General features: G+C 47.8%; 1 protein-coding gene across 1 annotated transcript in view; it reads right to left on the bottom strand.

The window, feature by feature from the left end:
• The window catches only part of CALB1 (calbindin 1), a 191,518-nt gene extending 169,362 nt beyond the window's left edge, over positions 1-22,156 (bottom strand). The window contains exons 1-2 of the mRNA XM_085605305.1: positions 21,686-22,156; positions 21,232-21,308 (exon numbers count right to left, since the gene is read on the bottom strand). Of these exons, the coding sequence (XP_085461431.1) occupies positions 21,232-21,308; positions 21,686-21,764 (156 nt within the window). The 5' untranslated portion in view covers positions 21,765-22,156. The remainder of the gene's footprint in view (positions 1-21,231; positions 21,309-21,685) is intronic.
• Positions 22,157-22,777: the final 621 nt, after the last annotated feature.

Below are 22,777 nucleotides of genomic sequence, written 5' to 3'. Positions count from 1 at the left end.
CAACCACAACAAAAAGAATTGTCTAAATCCTTCCCTCTTCTATCCCTCGACTATCCTTTTCAATCAAAATAACAGGCTAACATGTCCACCTCTCAAATTATTTTCATATTTCAATATACTAATTCACCACTAATCCTTTATGGGTTCTGGAGTAGCGTGCTACTCACCAACAAGCGCTTTAACAACTTATCAGGGGAGGCAAGCGCTATATAAATGCAAACCTTTTTCCCTCTTCTATCCCTCCGCTATTCTTCTCACTCCGAATAACTAACATATCCACCATTCAAATTACTTTCATATTTCACTATACTAATTCACCACTAATCTTTTATGGGTTCCGGAGTAAGATGCTACTTGCCCAAAAAACACTTCAACACCCCATCAGGGGTAGCAAGTGCTATATAAATGCAAACCTTTTTTCTCTTCTATCCCTCCACTATCCTTCTGAATCCAAATAACTGATTAACATATCAACCACTCAAATTACTTTCATATTTCACTATACTAATTCACCACTAATCCTTTATGGGTTCCGGAGTAGCGCCGAAAAAACGCTTAGATGCCTCGTCGGGGATAGTAAGCACTATATAAATGCAATTACAATACAATTACAATACAACCTTTACCCCAATAGTTAGGGTGTTCCCAGGGGCCATTGCCACCTACTAGCTAATGCCAGGCATAAATGTGGCATCTCCAGACAACCACTTTTCAGAAAATTCTCGGTCCTGTGGAAGCTCAGAAGAGGACTGAACCTGCTGTCTGAGGCCTGGGAAGAGTACAAAAGGGCAGGACGTGCTCGCCCTCGTGTACCCAGTACAAAGACATGGACTCCAAGGATCATAAGGCAGACTTCCTGTTCAAGCTACAGGGAAACAACAAGCTACAAGAGGCCTTTCCTGCAAGTGCCCAGCTGACCAGTGGCAACTGGACCTGAACTGGACCTGAACTGGACCTGAACTGGACCGCACTTGTTGGCTTCTTCCTGACACCCATTGAGTCTCTAAGCACCTCCCCTTGGGTCATGGTGGGCTTTAGAAGTGTACTCCTGTGGTGCTTTAGGACTTAAAGTACTAAGTCAGAAGGTAAAATATTTTGCCCAGGAGAAACCTGGTTGGTATATTTGATCCGCACTTCATTGCGGTCAGCTTCGAATTTCATCTAGGTTTTGTTCTATTGTGAACGTTGACTATCATTAGCACTTTCTGCTTATTGCCGTTATTTCCACTTACGACTTTTAAAATTCATATCTCTGGTTCCCCTTGTTGGATTTTTGACATTGTGGTGTAATTTTGTTCCTTACATTCCACTCTGTTTTTCTAACTCGTTTTAGGATTTTAATTGTTTTGTATTTTGACTATATTACTGTTTTAGTACAGCATAAATACTTTACACATTGACTCTAAGTTAAGCCTGTTTGCTCTTTGCCATAGCTACCATGGGTGGAGCTCAGTGGTATTTCGTGACATTAGTGGTTCACTTTGACAAAGATTGTGATTCTTACTTGAGGTGGATACTTATCCCCCTCAACTAATAACCCAATTTCTTACATTAAACTTTACAGGGATTTCGAGTAGGCATTCATTAATTAGATTTGACAAAGAAAGAGCAGAATAATTCCACTTTGCATTTAATTCAAACAAAAAGTTAGGCAATAGCCCATTAAACCACTACCAAGCCTGTCTTAATCCGAATACGGAATGGTTTTGCCTCACTTACACTGTTATTTTTAAATTTGTATATTGAATTCTCAGATTTTTATTGACCCAAATTAATTAGACAATGCTGGGGCATTCTTTTAAAGAGCCCAGGCCACAATGACAAATCATACAATATCACAGAAGTCATCTTCATAGTAAATACACAACTCCACCATGAAGTAGACAGTGGAAGCCAACCTGCTATATGTTTTTAATTCTCTTTAAAGTGATTCATGAGATAAAAAGTAGCAGACTCCTTAATTATTCTTACCAATACATCCCCAAGAAGCATGGGGTCATATGTATCATTGTGTTATGTCACCTTTGTGCCGTGCAAGGTGGCGCAAGAGCGACACAACAGAAAAGTCAGATTTTTCAAGCCATGCAAGGCTACCTTGCGTTGCCCGGCATGGCTTCATAAATCTGGGGTAACGCATGGCTACGCACATCGCTGCCTTGCATTACTCTGCCTCAGGGAGGCATTCCATGGGTGTTGTGAGGGTGTTCCTATGCATACACCCATGGATTTTGGGGCATTCCCAGATTTACCATTAGTGACAGACTTGGGAATGTGTCAAAATGCTATGCCTCTCCAGCCTGCAGCACACATAGAAAGTGGAAACGGCATCTCAGGATTGTTTTTTTGCAGGAAGCTGTGCCTTCTTGCACAAAAACAATCCTCCTTACAATGCAGGTACTCTTGCACCATCGTGCAAGAGTGCCTGCTTTGGCGCTAGTTATTCAAAAGTGCACCAGCGCATGGAAAGTACAGGAATGCACTGCATGATGTTAAATACGGAGCATTCCTGTCCTTTCGCGCAGCGCAATGCAGCTAGGTTGCATCATGGAGTCACACATTCTGTTTCAGGAGATCTCTTACCTATCTGTTATTCATAAAAATCCTTTAGAGTATGCATGGGAATGTATTCAAATGAAAGCTTTCTAGCCTTGCTCCTGTTCTTCCATACATATTCCTGTAGATTATCTGCATGAAGAACAATCAACCTGAGTGGCAGAAATGTGAATTTGTGCAGTTCTCTTCATCCTTTTTAATTGGACATGTTTTATCTTTGGAGAAATTGCTTTTCTATTCCCTCATCGAGCATCAGAATGATTGCTTTCTTTTACAAAGTGGAAACGCATTTACTCTTACCTTTCGCAGTCGTAGTTTATGTGCAATTTGTTGGTGAGAAGGCTACCAAAATGACTGAGACTCGGCATGGACACAACCTTATGAGTTAGTTGATCTTCCACTCATTTCGCATGGCTATCGAGCCCCTTTGTTACACCCTTCCTCACTCCAACCTCTAAATGTATGACTACCGACAACGTTTTGGTACTGACAGTTCAGCTGCAGCATTAACTTTAAATGTCATGTCCTACTGTCCCCCGACACTGACTCTACAAACCGATATCAAGAATTTTGTTCTCATAGGTGACATTTTTGCATACCTATCTTCCAACTGATTCAGTGACAAATTGTTTCAGTGAGAAATAGAAGACTGGGTCCTGAAAGAATGCCTTTAGGGCTGGTGTGCTCATAACTAGGGTTAAAGATAACAGTGATTCAGCACTGCTGACGACAAACATAATAATAATGATAATAATAACAACAACAATACGGCATGTTCATACAAGATATAGTTGAAGAACAAGTGATGCTGAAAGCAAGATAACATTCATGTTCAATGGCTACCCCTAAATTGCATCAGTGCTCCTTAATTTGTTTGGAGTCCTTAGACAGACCCCCATGATACTGTGGCAAAGATTTGCACATTTTGAGGCACAAAAATTGAACTTTTGCAGCATTAAAGCAGCACTTTATTTTACTGGTACTCATTCCTTTACAGTCTTAAATCAATGGAAACTGTTTTAGCAGAGTATTCCACTTTGAAATAGCCATGTTTAAAGTGTCTGAGAGTGTTTGTTTGCTGTACAGGAAGGAGGAATCCTGCTGAACTCAAAGAGTCAATTCAACAAATCAAGATACACAAATTCCCAAAACAAATATGTAACTCAACACAAACCACAAACACATTTCCAATCACCGCTGAGGGAAGTGGGGTGGCAAAGAAGCCACTGGCTTCCAACAGTTAAAATCTAGTCTGCATCTGCCATCCAGAAAGCCAACCAGTCAGCTTTATGCGACATGCAATTTATGCGGTATATCAGAAGCACGCCTGACTTTAACACTAGTGTAACTTTGAAGGATCAGGTGTTGTGGGTTGTGAATTGAACTGATCGGGCAGTTTACATTTTCATTAAGGCAGGTACTACTGTGACATTCACTGTTTGCCCCAAACCCAGGCTTTGCCCTCCAGAATGAGCAGCACAACACCTTCATCATCCGCTGTGCAGTGTGATGTGCGGGAGTCTTCCAATCTGAAGCCACCATGTGAATGTACCAATTGGGGGGGTTCTCTCATACAGTATCCTCCAAAGTTATGTATCTGCTTCTCTGGGCCTGTACTGGCAAGTCTAATATGCCACCCGCACCCCAATATTTTGTCCCCATCCTTGATGTGTCCTCCTGTGTAATGGCCAGGTACTCGCACCCCCTGTCACTGGGTCCTCGATCTTAGACCAAAGCTCTACTTTCACCGCCATCCCAAAGTAAGCCTTCTTTAAAATGCAGAATGACTCATCATTGGCCTTTTAAAAAGAGAACCCATTGCTCCGTATGGGTGATACCTCCCTTGGCAGGGCAAGGGTTACATTCAAGTAGCATGCCAATCCATGCCACCCTCTGGCGTACCTCTGCAACCAACAAACCCAGTGACCCAAAAATGTATCCTCTGACCAGACAATTTCCACATGCTTAAATTCCCTGACATGAAATTCACAGGAAAAGGTGATTGATACATCGCTTCTCTACCAAGGGTCATTCATTTTGGACTGAACTCTGGCCTTTCCTAGTATTACAACCCTAACCTACCCTATAGTTTTGCAGGAAAAACCTAAACTTCTTCTGGTACGACTACTCCCATACAGGGTCGGACTGGGAACCCAAAGCAGCCCTGGCAAAAGTTGTCACACCAGCCCCAGTATGGTGCATAGTGAGTACGCCTGCCGACTATAAAGAAGGTTTGGGGGATTCTCCGCCCCCCAAGAGAATGTGGAGAAAATGGCAATTGTACAACTCATTTTTCATTATTTATTTAATTGTATTAGCTTCCAAAGCATCATAACTGATGACATTACAGTGCACCAGGATACGGCAATCTTTGGGGCTCTTCAATGATTCTACACTATCACCCTCCAACAGTGCCTCTCATCTCCCCATAGCCTCTCTCGCACATGTATTTCATTTGTTATATAGCGCCTCTCATACCAGCGTATGTTGTCGGAGCACTTTACGTCACAATCACACATACAGAAACAATAAATCATGTGTGTGTAAATCAGTGTATAGAAAATGTTACATAAGACAAAGGGGACTACAAGGTTTAGGATTCACGTGTAATCCACACCGGTAGGCATTTTTAAGGGTGCTTAGTTTGAAGAAGCATAAATTCAGGATTCAGAACGTAACACAGTGGTTAGGGTTGGCTTTACTTATAAGAATGTATTTCTACCCAAACAAACTCTTTTTAGCAACATTAGGATAATGAAAGACTGGGGAAAAGCATAACTTTCTAACCTGTGCCATGCAGTTTGCATGCAGCACTTTAATGGTAGATCATAGCTCACTGTATTAGATTATGATTGTTACTTGTGAACTGCACACCAACAAAAGGATCTCTATAAGAAAAGCAGTAACCCACTGAGCTATGCACATGAAATACTGTTCTGTGATTTGCATGGTGCATCTTCTTTGCAGCAGGCATATTCACCCTCTGTACTATTTTAGATAAGTCAAAACTGCCACTAGACAAAAGTCTTATCTCTCTCCAGCAGATACATTAATCACTGGAGTTATCTTAACTCTTATTGTTGCCTGAAAAATGTGGATTTACAGTTGATTCTGCAGCCAGTGCTTTTAAACCTGTTGCACTATAACAAAATCGGTCCTCAGTAACACAACCAGCCCCCCACCCTTCCAGCCTCCATGGGAAATGCCCGATGCCGGGTGTGGCCTAATCACCCCAGATAGGTCAGGATTTGTAGTGTTTAGGCTTTTCAGTTCCTAGTCGAAGTGCACCTATTTGTGTTTGGCCCACGGGTATGGTTTGTGCTGCTGATCTGTAATAGGGTCCGTTGGCATATATGCCAATGCAAACAGCTCTTTACGGCCCTCTAAACATTGGCTGCCAAGGCCCAGCTCGCCCTTGCCAAAAGCCGGCACTGGGGAATACACATTATGAGATTAATAGACCTAGTTCACTTCAGTTTAATGGAGTTGAACAAACAAAAAAAACATTAGTAAAAGAAAATCCACTGTCTATAAAACTGCAGGGAAAAAAAAGTTATCGAAGGTACTACCAGTTTGTAGTCTCTCTTCTATGTCTTTAAAATTCGTGTCATATTGAAATATAAACAATGGGAAGGCATTTTCTCTCTCGCAGAGCATTCCATGTGCATTTAGGCAAAAGCGGTGGGACTTTTCATGTTCTAGCTTTGAGCTCTCCAAGTTTGCAGAACAATAGACTCCTGGGGGGCAGACGATCAAAGGGAGGTGTGCCTGCCTGGGAATTTGGAACAATGGGTCTGTCCAAGCTGCATTTGGCTTCATTGGGCTGGTTGTGGGCTATATTGGTTGAGCTATATGTTCTCATATATATGTGCCCATTTTAAAATGGTAGGCAAGATTTTGTTGGTGACACAGAGGCCGTCAAACCAGCACATACTTTTTCCCCTCACACCCGACCCCAGTTCCTATGGTTCTTTCTTTTTGTCGTGGCTTGGGAGTTAATTGGGATTCCTGGGATGGGTGGTTTGATGAGTAGAGGTTCGCAGGGGTTGTATCTGTTTGTGGCTTGGAGCAGGTGCAGGCGGTGGGGCGGTTTTAGTCACCATGCTTATACATGAAGCTGATGGTTGTGAACATTGGGGAATCAAGACATTGGGGGTGGTAATAAAGTTAAACATGGAGGAAGCAACAAATTACAAGTTTAGAATTAGGATAGTTATATAGTTAGATGTTAATAGGTGGAGGTTAAAATGTTAATGGATATAAAGGCTAACAGTTCAATGCCAGGGTAGGAGTTACAGTTTCAAGATAAAAATGTCAAAGGGGGCAGGAGTGATAGAGGTTGAGGTAGGTGGAAGTAGGTGAGGTATTGTATAGTGAGGTGTGGTTTTGTAAAGCGAAGGCCAACGGTTTGATTATTTGATGGGCACCTGTATTCAATAAAGCAGCCTTTTTCACACATTAAGCGAGTATGTGGTCTGTGCTGCCTCTTTTTGGCGCAAAAGAAATCGACTAGCAAGCCGTCACCTTTGATGCAAGAAATGCAAGCGGACATGTTTAATTACTGTCAACAAAACAAAATGTTTTGTGATTGCACACTCATTTAAGTACTTTGAAAAACAAGGATTTTATTAAATTTACATTTGATTTGCCTGTTAAAAGGAAGCTATAGTGTAATTTTAAATGGTATTTCACAATTTCAATAATTAATGTTATCAGCATACTTCTTGAAGATTCACTACTGTATTCTGCTTTGTTTGCGTTACACTGGTTTCCTTTATTTCCTTTGTTTTCGTCACTTCTGGTTTGCCGAGTATACGAATCCTGTGTTTACAGCTTTAAAACAGCAGCTTCAAAATTAGATCTTATCTTTCCAACGCCTGTGTTTTTCAGGGCCCTTCCCTTCATATTTTAGCTCCTTAAGTGGTTGAGAATCACACATTTGGCTCGTGCACACAACATCCGAGTTTTCCTTCCTCAGAGGCCTACTACCTGCACATTTTGCTGTTACTCTTGTAAAAAGCGCATGCTTTTTTTAAAAAAGTGCTGATTTCACAATTTTATTGCAAATCACGAAATCCTGGAAGGTCTGGTAGAGTTGGCCTGGCCGAAGAGATAACATAGGCAAGAAAAGCCATAATGTTTTTTTGAGTTTCTGAAGGATTTTTAAAAAAAACTATTTTCCACACACTTAAGATTCATTGAACTAGTTTTATTTAAAACGCGTATATCATTCCTCACGTCCCTTGTTTAAGTAAGCGGGGCCACCTTCTAGAGCCAGTAGGCAAGGATTTCAAGACCCATACAAATCGAGGCTTCAGAATCCAGAGGATGGGGTAGGGTCTGGGGAGGGGTCATAAGCCCCTCACAGTGAAAGCAGTTGTGATGGAGGGGGTGGAGGGGCAGCGTCATGGAGAAAGGGCATGGCTCTGTGCTGAGCACTGTTTACCCTCCCCAAAAACATAATATAAGAAGCTTCTAAGGTTGGTGCTGTTTTCCTGGTGAGGGAGAGGGGGGGGCATAAAACCCCCAACTGACATCCGCTGTGTAGAGTCTCCTCTCATAAGTTGGAAATATAGCCTGTGCATGGATTTCCAGCTCACTTTGTCTCCCACCAGGTTTACCACCAGATGACCGTGCAAAGAGAGACATATCGTGAAACGCACTGTGGGGCCGTATGAGTTGGAAAGTCGGAAACTCAGTAACCCATGTATGCCTCCTCCTATGTGAGGGTGGCATCAGGAAATGCGCCTTTTTTGTGACCATAGGCTTAATGAATAACAAAGAAAAATAAGCCCTAAAGATCTATTAGCACTGAAATAGCTCATCTGCTCGCTTCTATATTTCCACCCACATTTCCTCTTCATAATTCCTACAGTGGATAGGCCCACTTGCAGTGTTTATTGAACATTATTGGGTATTGCACCATCATTAAAGAGATCGGTGGAAGGAGCAGTGCAGTGGAATTAATTAACATAGGCAGGAATGGAGCCGCAAATATTCTAAAACTCATCATTTTTCTTTCATGATTATAGTTGTGTGTCTTTCATGACAATTGAAAGATGGTCTAAGTTACTCTATGTAAAGCACAACAGTGGACACAGTCTGCAAGCATTAGTCAATACTGAAACAATATTGTTTGCTTGAGGCACGGCTGGACCGTATGTTAAGAGTTGTTTTGTGTGGTTCTCTTCCAGAAATATCTTACTAACTTATTAGGGCTGTCGTGGTAACTTCTGACTCCCAGCACTCCTTGATGGAACGTCCGCCGCCTCCATGTTCTATTCCACCCATTCCCTTAATCCTGCAAATAGATGCCAATAACAAGAATGCCTGCTTCATTCGATCCTCCCAAGGGGCTCCTCCCTCTGCTACTGCTACCGCCTCAGGCAGCGCTAGCTCTAGAGGTAGGGATAACACATGTGGCAGGTTTATTGTAACGCCATACACACTGGGCTCCCGGCAAAGAGAGTATTATGAATCTCCAAGAAGTACAAATCCATGCTTCCTGACATATCTTTGGAATGGACAGAACTGGCCCCGTCACTCCAGCTCTAAAAGAGATTAAATGGATCTGGGGCAGTCAGTCTTGAAAATCTGATGCCTAGAGCACAAAGAAATACTTGGACAGAAACATGAGCATCTCGTCAGACACCACCAACACTATGAACACCAGATGTCTACGGTTAACTTATGTTGGGAGAGGAATGTCTCAAGCATGGTTGAAGAGCAAGTGCCCCCACCCTGAGTGCCATACTGTCCATGAAACTGGTAGCTGACTTATATTTTGGCTCTTGCGTAGCCCTAATTTACTGTGAGTGAAGAGGCCTCAGCCTATCCTTGACAATGTGAGGCCCAGCATCTGCCCTGTGACTTGGAGGGGCTGACCTACCGGGATGTACGGCGTGTAGACTCATACTAGGCAGTGGACTGCTGCTGTTGCCCTCCATACAGCACATAAAAGGGTGGTGACTGCATACCATGTTTTGTGAATTTCTAGTGTGACCAGACCTTTTATCTCGGTGTCAGTGAGAGTGTAGTCTACTGGCTTCTCTTGTGTAGAGATCTGGGTTTGGAGGATAAGGACAGCGTCACCAGACAGTGTAAGTGCACGGACTTCATTCCTGTGAATGAAGGGTGGAGGCCCAGACACTGCAGTGAGGAGGGTGAGACAGAGCTACGTTCAGAAACTCCATGTGGTCTTTGTTAGCAAAGAGCTGCTCATTAGTTCTCCATGAGTACTGCATTTATTAGATGTCTGGGGGGAGGGTTGGGACTGCAGTTTCTGTTGTTCAAGGTGAGGTGGTTTCTAGGTAGGGCCTGCCCTTCCATCTGTCTTATTACTGCTTCAGGAAGGTGATAGCAGTCGGAAGATGAAAATTCACACCTCATTGTGCCCATGTTTGAGATACTCATGTTCGGACCCAGCCACAAGCCTACCTGCTGAGAGAACCATCACTTTGCACAATGGCTATGTCCGGACATCAGCCTGAAAACGACATTTGATAGACAACCAAGCCAACCCATGTCTGACACCTTAGGCAGTGGATCCACATCTCCTATCTGGATGATTTGTATAAATGTGGGATGCAAACCACCCCACTCTGTTCTACTCCCAGGTTCTTCATGACCAGGGAATAGAGACCTCCGCAGAGTACTTGAAGGACTGCGTGACAGCCAGTCTCCCAGAGGTGAGGGGACTTGGCCTGCTGTCTGCAGTTTGTGCTGGAGGAGCTGAGGGCCTGCTAGGGGCATAGAAGCCTGCCTTCTTGCAGCAAGAGGAAAGACGTGTGCCTGTCCCTCGAGGAAGAGTGGCTATCCAGTAGCAGAAGCTTAGCATTTTTCTAGTGTGGGGAATGGCCAAAGAGAGAGAGTCTGTCAGAGAGTGACATCAGGAGCAACCGGTGAGTGTAACGGGTACCCTGGTCTCTCTAAACACCTCTCATCTGAACCACATTAGGTATTTTACTGAAAGCAAGCTCAAGTGAGATCACCAGTCTGACACAACGGAAAGACTAGTGCTAGCACTGCCAACTTTGAAGCCCGTGTGATGCATCAACACTGAGGTGTTCACCTTGATAGGCCCGGAGGCCGCAACTGCCTGTGTTATTTGTGAGGTCAAGAGTGGCCCACGTCCCTTCTGCACTTGGACTAAGGAGGCGACAATTAGTAAAGACAAGAAAATAGTGGAAGAAGCCATCACACTTAGATCCCCAGAGTCTTCACGTTCCTGCCACCATGGCCCCAACAGCTTTGAAACCTCAGGGGCAGGACTGCTACGTACATCATTCCTACACCCAGCGGGACTCCGACTGCCAACAGTAGGTAAACACTGGGCAGAAGAACTGAGTGTGAACGGAAGACTTCGAATTGGGCTGAGGCCTGATGCATGGCCTAAGGCCTTTTCCAATCCAGTATTCCATGAAGGGAAAAGTGAGGTGAACTGCTGGGTGTATGTGTGCCCAGGGGATGATTGAGTGACTGCCGCTGAGCCTAGCCAGCAGGATGTTCTCGGTTAGATGCCAGGAGCCATGGCCACTGGGGAACTCAGCGTGGGTGGCCACTGAAGAGTGTAGCACCTAGGACCTCAAAAAGATCAGTAATCCTTCAATGCATTCCCCTAACTGTACAGTGCAGTATTAAGAAATGCTGTGAGATGAAAGAACTTTTACTCAAAATGCTAGCAATGGAGGGGACAACACTTTATTGTGTCTGTTGGCTGATTGTTGAGTTCTGAGCCCTTGCCTCCCTGTACCTTATCTCACTCTCTACCCTCAGAGCCAAGAGTGGAAATTGTTGTACTTTACTCACTTTGCACCCCAGGAGACCAGTAGCAAAATGCCCCACCCACCATGGCTGGGGCTCATCAGCCCCTATCTGCGCTGTAGCCCCCCTACCTGAACTGGGTCTGACAGCTTCTCAGAAACAACTGCCCCCTCGGCCTGTGACGTAGAAGCGTTTTGTGGGCGGATCACCCACACCCAAGGCTCCACCCTCTCGATCGCCCTCCCTCCCGATCTCCCTCCCTCCCTTCCTCTGCAAGGACCCAGACCTTAAAAAGCACTGGTGAGGTATAGGCGCACACGTCTAATTCTCTGCTTGCATCCTTTCGGTCCTAGCGCTTTGAAGCAGACATGGCAGTTGCATGCTGGTTTATATAGTCAATAAATAAAACCTGATAAGATTGTACCATCAAAAACCAAGCGGTGCACTGGAGACAAGCTTTGCTGTTTCAATCCAATACTATTGGGAACGGCTGTCTCTGCATGCCAATCAAATACGTGTCTTTGCAGTGGGTTACGGTAAAAGAGAAATGCTGCAGGTTCCTCTCAGTTAAATAAGGCGAGGGTACAGGGGAGGACCACCTCGCGGGGGGCATGCATGGAAAGCAGAGAGGCAATGGTCGGAAATATTCTCTCATCTCGAACAAGCGCTGAATCTATGACACTGTGACGCTCACAAGACAGGGCTGACGAAAAGCAACACACGCAGAAGAAACAATGAATAATTAAAAGGTTCAGCTATGAATCACAGCCGGGGCAGCGAGGCACAATGGGGAACTAAGTAGCATGACAGAGGGCCCTGAAATCGAAGCAGGGTGCACACCACAACCGCTGACGTGCGCAAAGACATGAGCTCCCAGGCCTCCTGCCCACGTTAAAGCGACTGAGAGGTGAGTGGTATGGGGGCACACTGAGTCTGTGAGATCAGATATCAGGCACGTCGCGAGATCGCGCACACTATCCAAAGGCTTAAGTTATGTTCAGCGAATGATATCGCGAGACTTGGGGCGATGCAGGAGGCAGAGCTCGCAGGATCGAATAGCCGCGTCCGAGGGTATGCGAGAAAGGGGAGCTTTCCGTGTGCTCTACATGTGTGTCTGGGGTCTCCTGGTCAGTGACTGTCAGCACAGAGCTCCTGCTGGCAGGCCAAAGTACAGAGTTCTCTGTACAAATGTAGATTGTAGGTGTCAGAAGAGAGTAAACCTGCTGCTCTCCAGTGCACTGCGGTTTGTTCGTCCACCTAGGACTGGGCATAGTGGGCACCGGGCATTTCCCGGTGGGCTGCCAGGGTGGGACCGATTTTGGGGCACTGAGGGGCGTTTTTGTTACAGGGCCGTTTTTACAGCATAGCTGTAATATCGGCCCCTGTAACAAAATCGGCCGAAACCGGCCATGGGAAATAGCTCGGTTGCACCCCCAACCCCTGGGGGGCCAGCAGAGCACTTTGCCAGGGCCGGTTTTGGTTGCCAGTCCGGCCCTGCCTCTGTGCATCTACTGCCGGTGTACAGGGGCAGTCAGTCAGTCAAAACTTTTATTTCGGTAAAATACCATAAAAAGACATAAATACATAAATACTTTAAAAAACATGATTAAATCACAGTGAATAGAGTGAGATCGATTAAAACATTAAAACAGTTCAATAGGACAAGCACAATAAAAACAAGAACTATTCCGCGAAACGGGAGAAAAGTTAAGATTGATCCAGGGCCAATGATATACACATATACCTCAAAGAACTAAGATGATGATATATGTAGTGCTGAATCAGGGGGCTGAGTAGCAAGAGACAAAAATTTGGACCTAACAAACCACATTGAGAGGAGGAATTTGGCCATTGCAAACACTACCAAAGGGGTGGTGTCATATTTCAAAATTCTAAGCACCTCCTTGTAGTCCCTAAGGCCCCTAGACTTGCATAGCTGGATAATCCATTTTTTCCGTGCAATAGTATATAAGGGGCAAAAGAGAACAACATGCAACTCTGATTCGCGGGTATCAGAGCATAGGGGGCAAGAACTAACGGGGTTTACAACGTTAGACCATCTATAGGTAAAATCTCTCAGTGGAAGGGAACCGTGTCTAAGCTGTATGTAGAGTTTCTTAGCCAGGGGAGGTTGGATCACGTCTAAGAAGACTTCAAATTGGGGACTACACTTAATATCCAAAAAAGTGTCAGTGAGCCTACCCAGGGAGGACTGGAGTAGAATACCCTTCCTAAAAGATTTCAGAACCTCCCTCAATGAGTTCTTCGAAAGTGTACAGCAGGACACTTCCGGGGCAGACCATAGATTCCCCATCCCAATTAGGTTGCAAAGGTTCTTTATGTGGGCAAGCCAGGGGATCTTATCCGAATTACCCCTTGCCAAAATGTCACCGAGATCGAGCCTATAGCTTTCCAGCTCGGGCGTTGACCAAAGACGCCTCCAGAACTGAAGAGGACGATTCAGGGCAATCTCTTCTATGGGAATCAAACCTAAATCCCATCTCAGAGGGATTAATGGGGTGCTGACAGGTAATTTCAGCAAACTCCTGATAAAGGAATTCTCAATAGATGAGAGGGAGGCGGGGGTGGAGTATCCCCATAATTCAGCACCATAAAGTGCTCCTCCTCTGGCTTGTGATTTATAAATTTCCAGCGGGGGGCCCAGAGGTTTACACGAAGAGTTGTTAAACACCTTCAGGATACCCCCCACTGATTGGGCTAGTCTCAATTTTGCCTTTGCCAAATGGGAACCCCAATTCATTTTGTCGTTGAGGGTCACCCCCAAATAGTCAAACGTGGCAACCCTATCCAGCTCAACCTCACCCAGTTTGGGGTGGGGGCAATTACGCGAATTAGAACCAAACACCATAAATTTGGTCTTAGAGAGGTTCAGTTCCAGATCCCTGATTTTGCAAAAAGAGCAGAAGGCCTCTAATGTACGCTGAATGCCCATGTAAGATTGAGATAGCAAAAGCGTATCATCAGCGAACATCAGGGCCGGGACCTTACGACCCGCCAAAACAGGGGAGTCCAGGTTAGCGGAGCGCAAAAGAAACTCTATCAGCCCATTGATAAAGAGGGAGAAAAGGGTGGGGGCCAGGACACAGCCCTGCCTCACACCCTTCTCTACCGGAAATGGCCTTGAAAGTTCCCCATCTCTCCCATATCTCACCCTTGCATAGGTGCCTAGGTGGAGTCGTTTGAATAGGTGGCAAAGATAGGGGGGGGCACCCATCTCTAGCAAAATGGCCCAGAGTTTTTCCCTTTGCACCATATCAAAAGCGGACCGAAGGTCCACAAAGATCAGATACAAATTACCGGCGCCCATGCTGACTGTTTTCCAATAGATCAAAAGTAATCTAAATAGTTGATCAATGGTAGAAACCTTAGCTCGGAACCCCGCCTGTAGGGAGGTTAGAACATGTTGATCCTCCATCCAGAACTGCAGTCTGGATAATAGGACTCGAGCAAACAGCTTCTGAATTACATCAATCAGGCTTATGGGGCGGTAGTTGGCTGGGTCCAGTGGGGAAGATTTTTTGTGGATGGGAATAATTTCTGCACCCAACCAAGTGTCCGGGATTCTAAGGCCCTGCAAAATAGCATTAAAATATACACATATATAAGGTGCCCAAATTTTTACATCACTTCGGTAGAGATCACCGGGGATCTTGTCGAGCCCCGGAGCTTTCCCTGCCGAAAGGGAATTGAGGGCCAATTCAATCTCTGGGATGGAAAAGAGGCTAGACTCAATTTCTGCCTGGCTCAGCAAGTCCATTGCAGTATCAATCTGGGTGAGGCCTACATCGTTACTAACCAGAGGGTTACAGGCCGAGAAGAGGGGTTGGAAATGGGCGAGCCAGACCTCCTCACTAAGATTAGGAAGTAGTGCTGGGGTACTGGCTACCGAGCCCGAACGAACAATATTCCAAAACGCCCTCGAGTCACGGTCTGCTAGAGCTTGGAGTAAATTTTGCCACCTTAGATCCTCCCACTCGGCTTTAGCTTCCCTGATCAGGTCTTTGTAGGTGGCCCTGGCTGCCCGAATACTGGACAAGGTACCCTCTTTTAATTCTACTAGCAGGGCAGACTTAGCCCGCCTGCAGGTACCATTGAACCAGCGCTCGGGCCTAAGAGGCCTTGATTTTGAGGCCGTGGGATTATAGAAAAAACTGGCCAAACTACCTAGAAAATCCGTATGGATAGTCTGGAGTTCGGAAAAACAAGACTGCGGAATAAGCCCAGCGGGACTCAGAAGATGGAAAACTGCTTCCAGGGAGCAGGTCACGGCACTATATACATCAGCCAGCTTTAGATCATCAGACGCCACCCTTTCCCACCTAATCCGTCTGCCACCTGCCACTAGGACCAAATTCTCACTTTGAAATGGAGATTGGGGCCTAGAAGATTCACTACCACCTAGATTGTTAATCAATTCCAGAGACAGTAGGTTGTGATCGCTGTCGGCCCGTGGGATGATAGAAAAAGAGGCCAAATGGCCCCAGAATTCTACGTTCACCAAAACATAATCGATTGACGAACAGCTCCCAGCTCTGTTAAAGGTGAAGGACCCCGGGACGTCCGGGCAGAGTCTGCCATTGCAGGCCCGCAAGGAGTGTGCAATGGTAAGCCTATTAATCTCAAGGGCAAGGGGGGAGAGACGTTTAGCCGGGTGGGAAATAAGATCAGGGATTAGATAGATTTCGTCCACCTCACAGGAGGGGGAAGGGATCCCTGGAAGGGGTTCGAAGTGGCAATTAAAATCGGCTCCAATTAGTTTATGGGACGCCTGTGGTAGAGAGTGTAGAACATTTTCCAGGGCGCCCAGAATCGACAAACCTAACTGGACCGGCTGTGGGCGCAAGTACACATTTATAACTGCTAGTGAGTAGCTAGCGGGAAAGGATAGTAGGAGACATAGAATATCAGGGGACTTTGAATCCAATGACTTTACTGAGCACCCCAGGTGAGATGCAACCCAAACAACTAACCCCCCTGAGGGTCTCCCTCGGAACCCCTGAACTGCTGGGGCTGCAAAAGATGCATATCCCACCCTCCGTGGTATAGACCGCAGCCAGGTTTCTTGAAATATACAGATGTCATATTTGTCCATTAACTCTCCCCACTCGGGATCAGAGAGTTTGGACTCTAAACCGGCCACGTTCCAGGACCCAACTAATGGTTTCCGGTGAGGTATACAGAGTGAGCTGTCAACCGGAGGGATGGGAAAGGGGGGGCTGTGGGAAGCTGAATGCACAGGGGGGTTCGGCTCTAGAGAACCCACCAGAGCGCTGGGGGACAGAGACGATGGAGAGGGGGGCCCAGGGCCACTCACCACTCCCGGGGCAACCAGGGGCACCAACGTCCATGTATCATAAACATCCTCATCCTGGCTCCCCCCCACGGGCATAAGCTCTCCCTTACAAGGACTCGAATGTAGTGGTCAATCCACCGCATTTAGTGCACCATAACGGTTTTCAACCGGGATGTTAAAGTGCAAATTGTGTGGGGCCTGGTGGAAATAAGGTAAATCAGCTGAGACCAAAGTGTTGGAAATGGAATAGAAGTACCCCAAATGAAAAGCCTCAATAGCACCCCTTCTATAGTGCCCTCCCTGCATCAAAATGTGATCTACTACTCTGGGGTCCCTAAAATTAATCAGGACGCAGTCCCCCCCTATGTCTTTTGAGCGGGTCCCTAGCCAGTTAACCCTCCGAACATGCAGGATCTCCCCTCTCCCTACTCCCTTTAGTGGTCTATTTTTAGACAGCCAGTGGATGACTTTATTTTTTAGTTCAAGATAGGATTCCCCCCTTCCATTCATAACCGAAGGAACTCCTGTAAGGACGATCACATAAGGGGCTGCCTCCGGGGGAAGCTGGACCAGAAGATGAGGATCCTCCAAGCTCCGGAGGGGTCGGTCCCCCCCCTCAGGTAGGCGGGAACCGACCCCGTCTGTAATCCGAGAAACTAAGTCCCTGCAGTGAGTAGGCTGCTCATGTGTTGAAACGACGATAGGGACTCGGGGCACAGTCAGGGGCAAATGAGGACCAGCGTTGTGAGAAGGGGCAGTTGTATGCACCATAGAGGGCTGGCCCAGATCCGTGTGCACCTGCATCAGGGATAAAGGTGACTCAGTTTGGGGGATAGAATTAGTTAGATTTACTTTGGAACTAGCACCCTCCGAACTGCCCGAATTGACCTTAGGGTCCTGGGTAGGCTGCATCTTCCCAAATCCTTTGGAGTTAACTAAGGAAACCAACCTGTCCATTTTAGATGACAGGGATTTAGCCAGAAGGTTTAGAGATTGGTCTATGTGTGACTGGAGCTCAATTAAAAGGGTGGTCGCCCAGGTCGGAGGGATAGAAGTAGGGGGGTGATGGTGGATCGGGGCCGAAAAGGGAGAGCTATCTGGAACAGGGGCTGATAAGAGTCTCCTTTTTCTCAGTTTTTGTTTTTTTTGTTTTTTCCTTGTCTTAACCTGTTTTGTAGGGGCCACAATAGACACAAAGGAAGATGTTCATAACCCTTCTTCCACTAGAGCTGGCTCATCTATTTGGGCCTGAGCGCACGGTAGTTGTGTAAATGAGGGCAGCATAGAAGACATAGCATCAGGATCCACCTGGTATGAAGAAAAATCAGACAGTCCATCAAGAGGGGGGGCCATATTGAATGCCGGTGTAATCGACAGCCGTTTTTCTGTATTTTCAATGGCTGAAGCCACCACCCCGATTGTCTTTTGCAGCATCTTGTCTATTGCTGTAAGACTAGGGATCTGAGAAGCAGTCACTCTCTGGTGTATATGTATGTACACCCAAGCCCCCACCATGCACACCCAATCCCCTCCGTGGCATCCAGTGGTGCATGTGTGTGAAGAGCGTCACCACACACGTAGGCCTGTGTATGGAGCCACCTCAAGGGTGCACTGCCAACTTCTAGACCACAGATATAGAGTCCAGCGCTGCCACCCCCTGGTGTATGTGTGCACACCCATTGCCTCCCACCCCACAATCACACACAGATCCGACCAGCGTCGTGCTCTAGTGCATGTGTGTGAAGAGTCCTCCCCCCACACTCATGGCCCTGTGTGCAGCCACCTCCATGACGTGCGGTCACAAACGAGTGCTTGTGAGCCAAGAGCCCCTGCTTTGACGCACCGACGCGCAATCCCGTGTCTGTACCCACCTCTGAAATGCAGGGTGGAGCTTTGCTGCTCCATACTTGTGAAGACCCAGCCCCCGCAGACACCCCATCCCCCACCCCCGCCCACCTACAGCGTCTGTGTGCAACGATCTCCTTAGAGGCGCACTGCGGAGTTCACGTGTGACCTTGGTGTTATACCTTCGCCAGGCTACTCATCCATGTGTTTCAGTCATGTGCAGCCGCCGGTAAGAAGTGAACGCATCTGAAAGACGTGGGGATCCGAACAGTTAAAAACTCACTGGTAAGTAAAAGTGTCCCCTGCATGGGGGTCCGCAGATGAGTCCATGACACACATCCGTGGGGCTCCAGCACTGCACGGCCTCAGACTATCAGTGAACACAAACTGTCATCTACTCCCCTTTTAAAGATATCTGCGGTGACCTACATCCAGACCCCCGCAGAGCCGAGCTCAATTAGCCGCACGCTCACACACCCCGTATTTTCAGTGGTATTTCCGAGAGTGTTTGTACTGACAGCCAATTAATCCTGCTCCCCCCGGCAACAAGTTGTATTCGGCGGTGTGTGGGACATGAAACGGCCTGGCCTGCGGCGCCCGCCATCAATATTTCAGGTTGTTGGGAGCCACCATGTCCCACAGAGGAGGAGTGCCTGGAGCCTTATGCGTCGACTTCTAGTAGCCTCTGCAGGCGCCATGCGCCCAGAATCGGCCTCTTCCGAAGCCTGTCTGCTGGGGTCAGTAGTAGGGGTCGGGGTAGGCGGTACGGTCCATATCCGGCCACCGGCCGCACTGATCGCCACGTGCCAGGGAGCGCACCTCCACGCGACCGACGGGGCCTTGGAAATCTGATTAACAGGCTCTCAGGAATACAGCACGAGAGAGCTGTGTCTGCCACCTGCTGGATTCCTCGCCCTTCATTGCATCTTTACACTACTTACACTACAATCACAGGCTGCGCTGCCACACTGCAACGCACAGACATTCTACTGACCCAAAGGGAGTTGTTTTGAGGCCACAACCCAGGTACTGTTTGTTCCCACTTGTATTATCGCTCGCAGACTGTGCTGCTGCAGCTACAGTCCACGCGCCTCTGTTTACACTACAGCTCACCGACCTCTTAGTTTAAGCTGCAGCCAGATTATTGCACTACTTGCTCGGCCCACAGGTTGCAGCACTTGCACTACAACCCCCACGTTGCACTGTTCACTTCATGGCACACAGGTCAGGCTGGACTTTTATCCATGCAAGCTACAAAGTCGCCGTGTTACATTCCATCATCAACTGCACTGCTGCTCTTCAGGCCACACGCTTGTTCGGCTTCCAGTCCAACGCCTGGCCCGGTCAGGGAAGGCCTGCGCATCTCATGTGTGGGCTGGACTGTGGCGAGGAGATTCTTTGATTGGAAAGAGGAACCCGATGCAGTCACGAGAAACGCGCGCGTACTTCTGTCTGTACATCTGTCACAGCGGCGGAGCGGAATTTGCCCCCCCCCCCCCCCCAACATGCAAATTGCAAGGAGGGGCCCCCTAAACTCCGGGCCCAGTCAGGAGCTCTAAGGGCCCGCAGTGCCCGAGGGGGCACCTTGGAGCACGCCCTCACCCCCCCCCCCACTCACCCCCCACTCGGACCGCGGGGGCTATTGTTACACCTCTGATCTGGTCCGACAGTCTGTCTGTATACTATCCGTCGGTCTAGCCATCCCACTCTCACCTCCCTCTCATCCTCACATCTTCCTCCCTCCCATCTTCACATCTTCCTCTAACTGCTTTTTCTGCCTCATCCCTGGTTTCTCTATGAATTTATGGTGTGCAAGCGTCGTACTTCTAATACACTTCAGAGGTTTTCAGTAATCAGTTTCCCTCCAATGAATATTGTCGTCACGTGACCGGCAGGCCATAAACCGTAAGTCAGCCCTGTAAAGTGTACCATGACCAGTCACGTGCGGTGTAGGAGCGCCGCATGCTTTCACAAAGTTTCTCCTATTTACAACCCACTAAACACTTGTCGGGAAGGTGCACGGGCAGTTCACACATTAGCACACCCTGGAATGGAAACAGACTGCTATCATACTAAAGTGTGTTTTCCGTGTGTGTTTGTAGGAAAATGTAGCTCGACAGTGCGAAAAGCCAAATTCTTTCTGGACTGTCAAGGAAAGAACGCCCCCGATGCCGCGCACCTCCAAGAAGTGGCTTCTCGGCGGGCTCCACGCCCTGACAGACCTCTCTCTAAATCCAAGACGCTCTTTTCAGTGCGCATAACGCGTTTCCGTGCTCCCCTGCGGGGTACGGTGTCACATGGTGGACTCATAGCTTGGCGCTCAGATTTACACACCTGTGCACTACACGTGAAACGATTCTATTGCTGGAGAGGTCGTTCCGTTCGTGCAATTCTATGAATTTGGCAGTATTTGAATACGGTGTAGTATACTCATGTTTAAGCCAGAGTAAAAATAAAGGAATTTGCAAGCAAGAAGCGCGGTCTAAGAACTTCACTGAAAGGCTTGGGTCAATGAGACCCGGGTGTCAGCCCCGACCACCCATTTGACCAAAGTGCGTCATCGGTTGCACACGAATTAATATCGGCGTACTTAACTTTCTATACCACCAGAATAAAGTGTAGCGCCCAGAAGAGATGTCCCTCTGAATGTGCGCCATTCAAACCCCTCATTCGTTCACCCAGTGGAATAAAGTGGTTAGCATTACAGGAGACAACGCACCTCGCATGTTAGAATAATGAAAACTGTGAGCACCTACCAAGCCCGCCTTCTTCCGCGCCTGCTGCAGCTCCTGGATAAAACTCTGCAGTTCTTTTCCTTCAATGTAGCCATTTCCTGGAACATAAAATGAACTTGGTGTCAGAGCCGGGCAAGACTTTACATAGATCGATGCACACTCGCACTGCACAGCGAGCCCCTCTGACCTAGCACAGCTGGCTCGTTGCTTTTTGCCCAATGCTTCTAATAAATGATTTCATTCCAAGTTCAAATCTATTAATACGGTAAACATAAGTTCCTCTCCAAGAGCCTTGTTATACACGACCCGACTGGCAAACATCTTAGCCTGAAGAGTCAGCACTTTATAATAAATAAAATGCACAACGGTTTTGATTTGAGAGAAAAATAAAGTTAGCAGTGACTGGGCAGATAAACTGGCGCGTGCACCTGCTGTTCCACCTGTGTGGGTAAGAGAGAGGTAGGTCTATAATCACCGTCCGTGTCGTAATGTCTCCAGATGTCCAGGAACTGAGACGCCGAGATCTCGACTCCCTGCAGGTGAGTCTCTGCCATGCTGCTGTCGGGTTGAGAGGGTGTGAGGGGCTGGCGTTTGTAGTGCGAGGTGAGAGGGTACAGGCGCTGTCTGCGAGGGAGCTTGGGCTGCTGTGGCTATCTGTCAGGTGAAGGAGCTCAGAGAGACGGTGGTGTCTGAGAGACGAAGCAGCTCAGGATGTGATCTGGGGCAACCCTCAGTGCGGTTGGTGTCTGAGAGGGAGCGTAAGTGGCTGGAGGTGTCTTTGAGGGAGCTTGAGTTGCTGGAGTGTCTGTGAGGGAGCTTGTGTGGCTGGTGGGGTCTGTGAGGAGAGGGAGCTCCGCTGCCCGGTGTCTGCGCGGCGGCGGGGAGTCCGGGATGCGCTGGGAGCTGTCCGCTGTGCTGACCGAGGATCCACAGTGTCGCCGCTGCTGTCAGCCGCTTCCACCTGCGCTCTATATAAGGGAACGTGCCGTGCGTCCCCGCCCACACCGCGGCCACAGCCCCGCCCCGCGCGCACCTCCAGTTGGCTGCATCCTGCAGCAGGTGTGCACACACCCTTCTTCTCCATCCACACACCTTGTGGGGCGCAACAGGTGCACACACCCCTTCTGGCTGTCTCCACACCACCCCACCCCAAAGAGGCCTGCACGCAGCAGCTGGTGCACAAACCCCTTCTGGCTGCACTCACACCCATGTGGGCGGCAGCAGGTGCACGCACCCTTTCTGGCTCCATCCACCCCTCATACACCACCAGTGGGCTGCACGCTGCAGCGGGTGCCCACTCTAGCTCCATCCACACACCCATGTGGGCGGCAGCAGGTGCACGCACCCTTTCTGGCTCTATCCACCCCCATACACCGCCAGTGGGCTGCACGCTGCAGCTGGTGCCCACTCTAGCTCCATCCACACACCCATGTGGGCTGCAGCAGGTGCACGCACCCTTTCTGGCTCCATCCACCTCCATACACCGCCAGTATGTTGGTGCCCACTCTAGCTCCATCCACACACCCATGTGGGCGGCAGCAGGTGCACGCACCCTTTCTGGCTCCAT

Source organism: Triturus cristatus, chromosome 5_1 (genome assembly GCF_964204655.1).
Source record: "Triturus cristatus chromosome 5_1, aTriCri1.1, whole genome shotgun sequence".
Taxonomy (NCBI): Eukaryota; Metazoa; Chordata; class Amphibia; order Caudata; family Salamandridae; genus Triturus; species Triturus cristatus.
The sequence above is the reverse complement of the archived record's forward strand: the minus strand, read 5'-3'. Positions and strand labels throughout refer to the sequence as shown.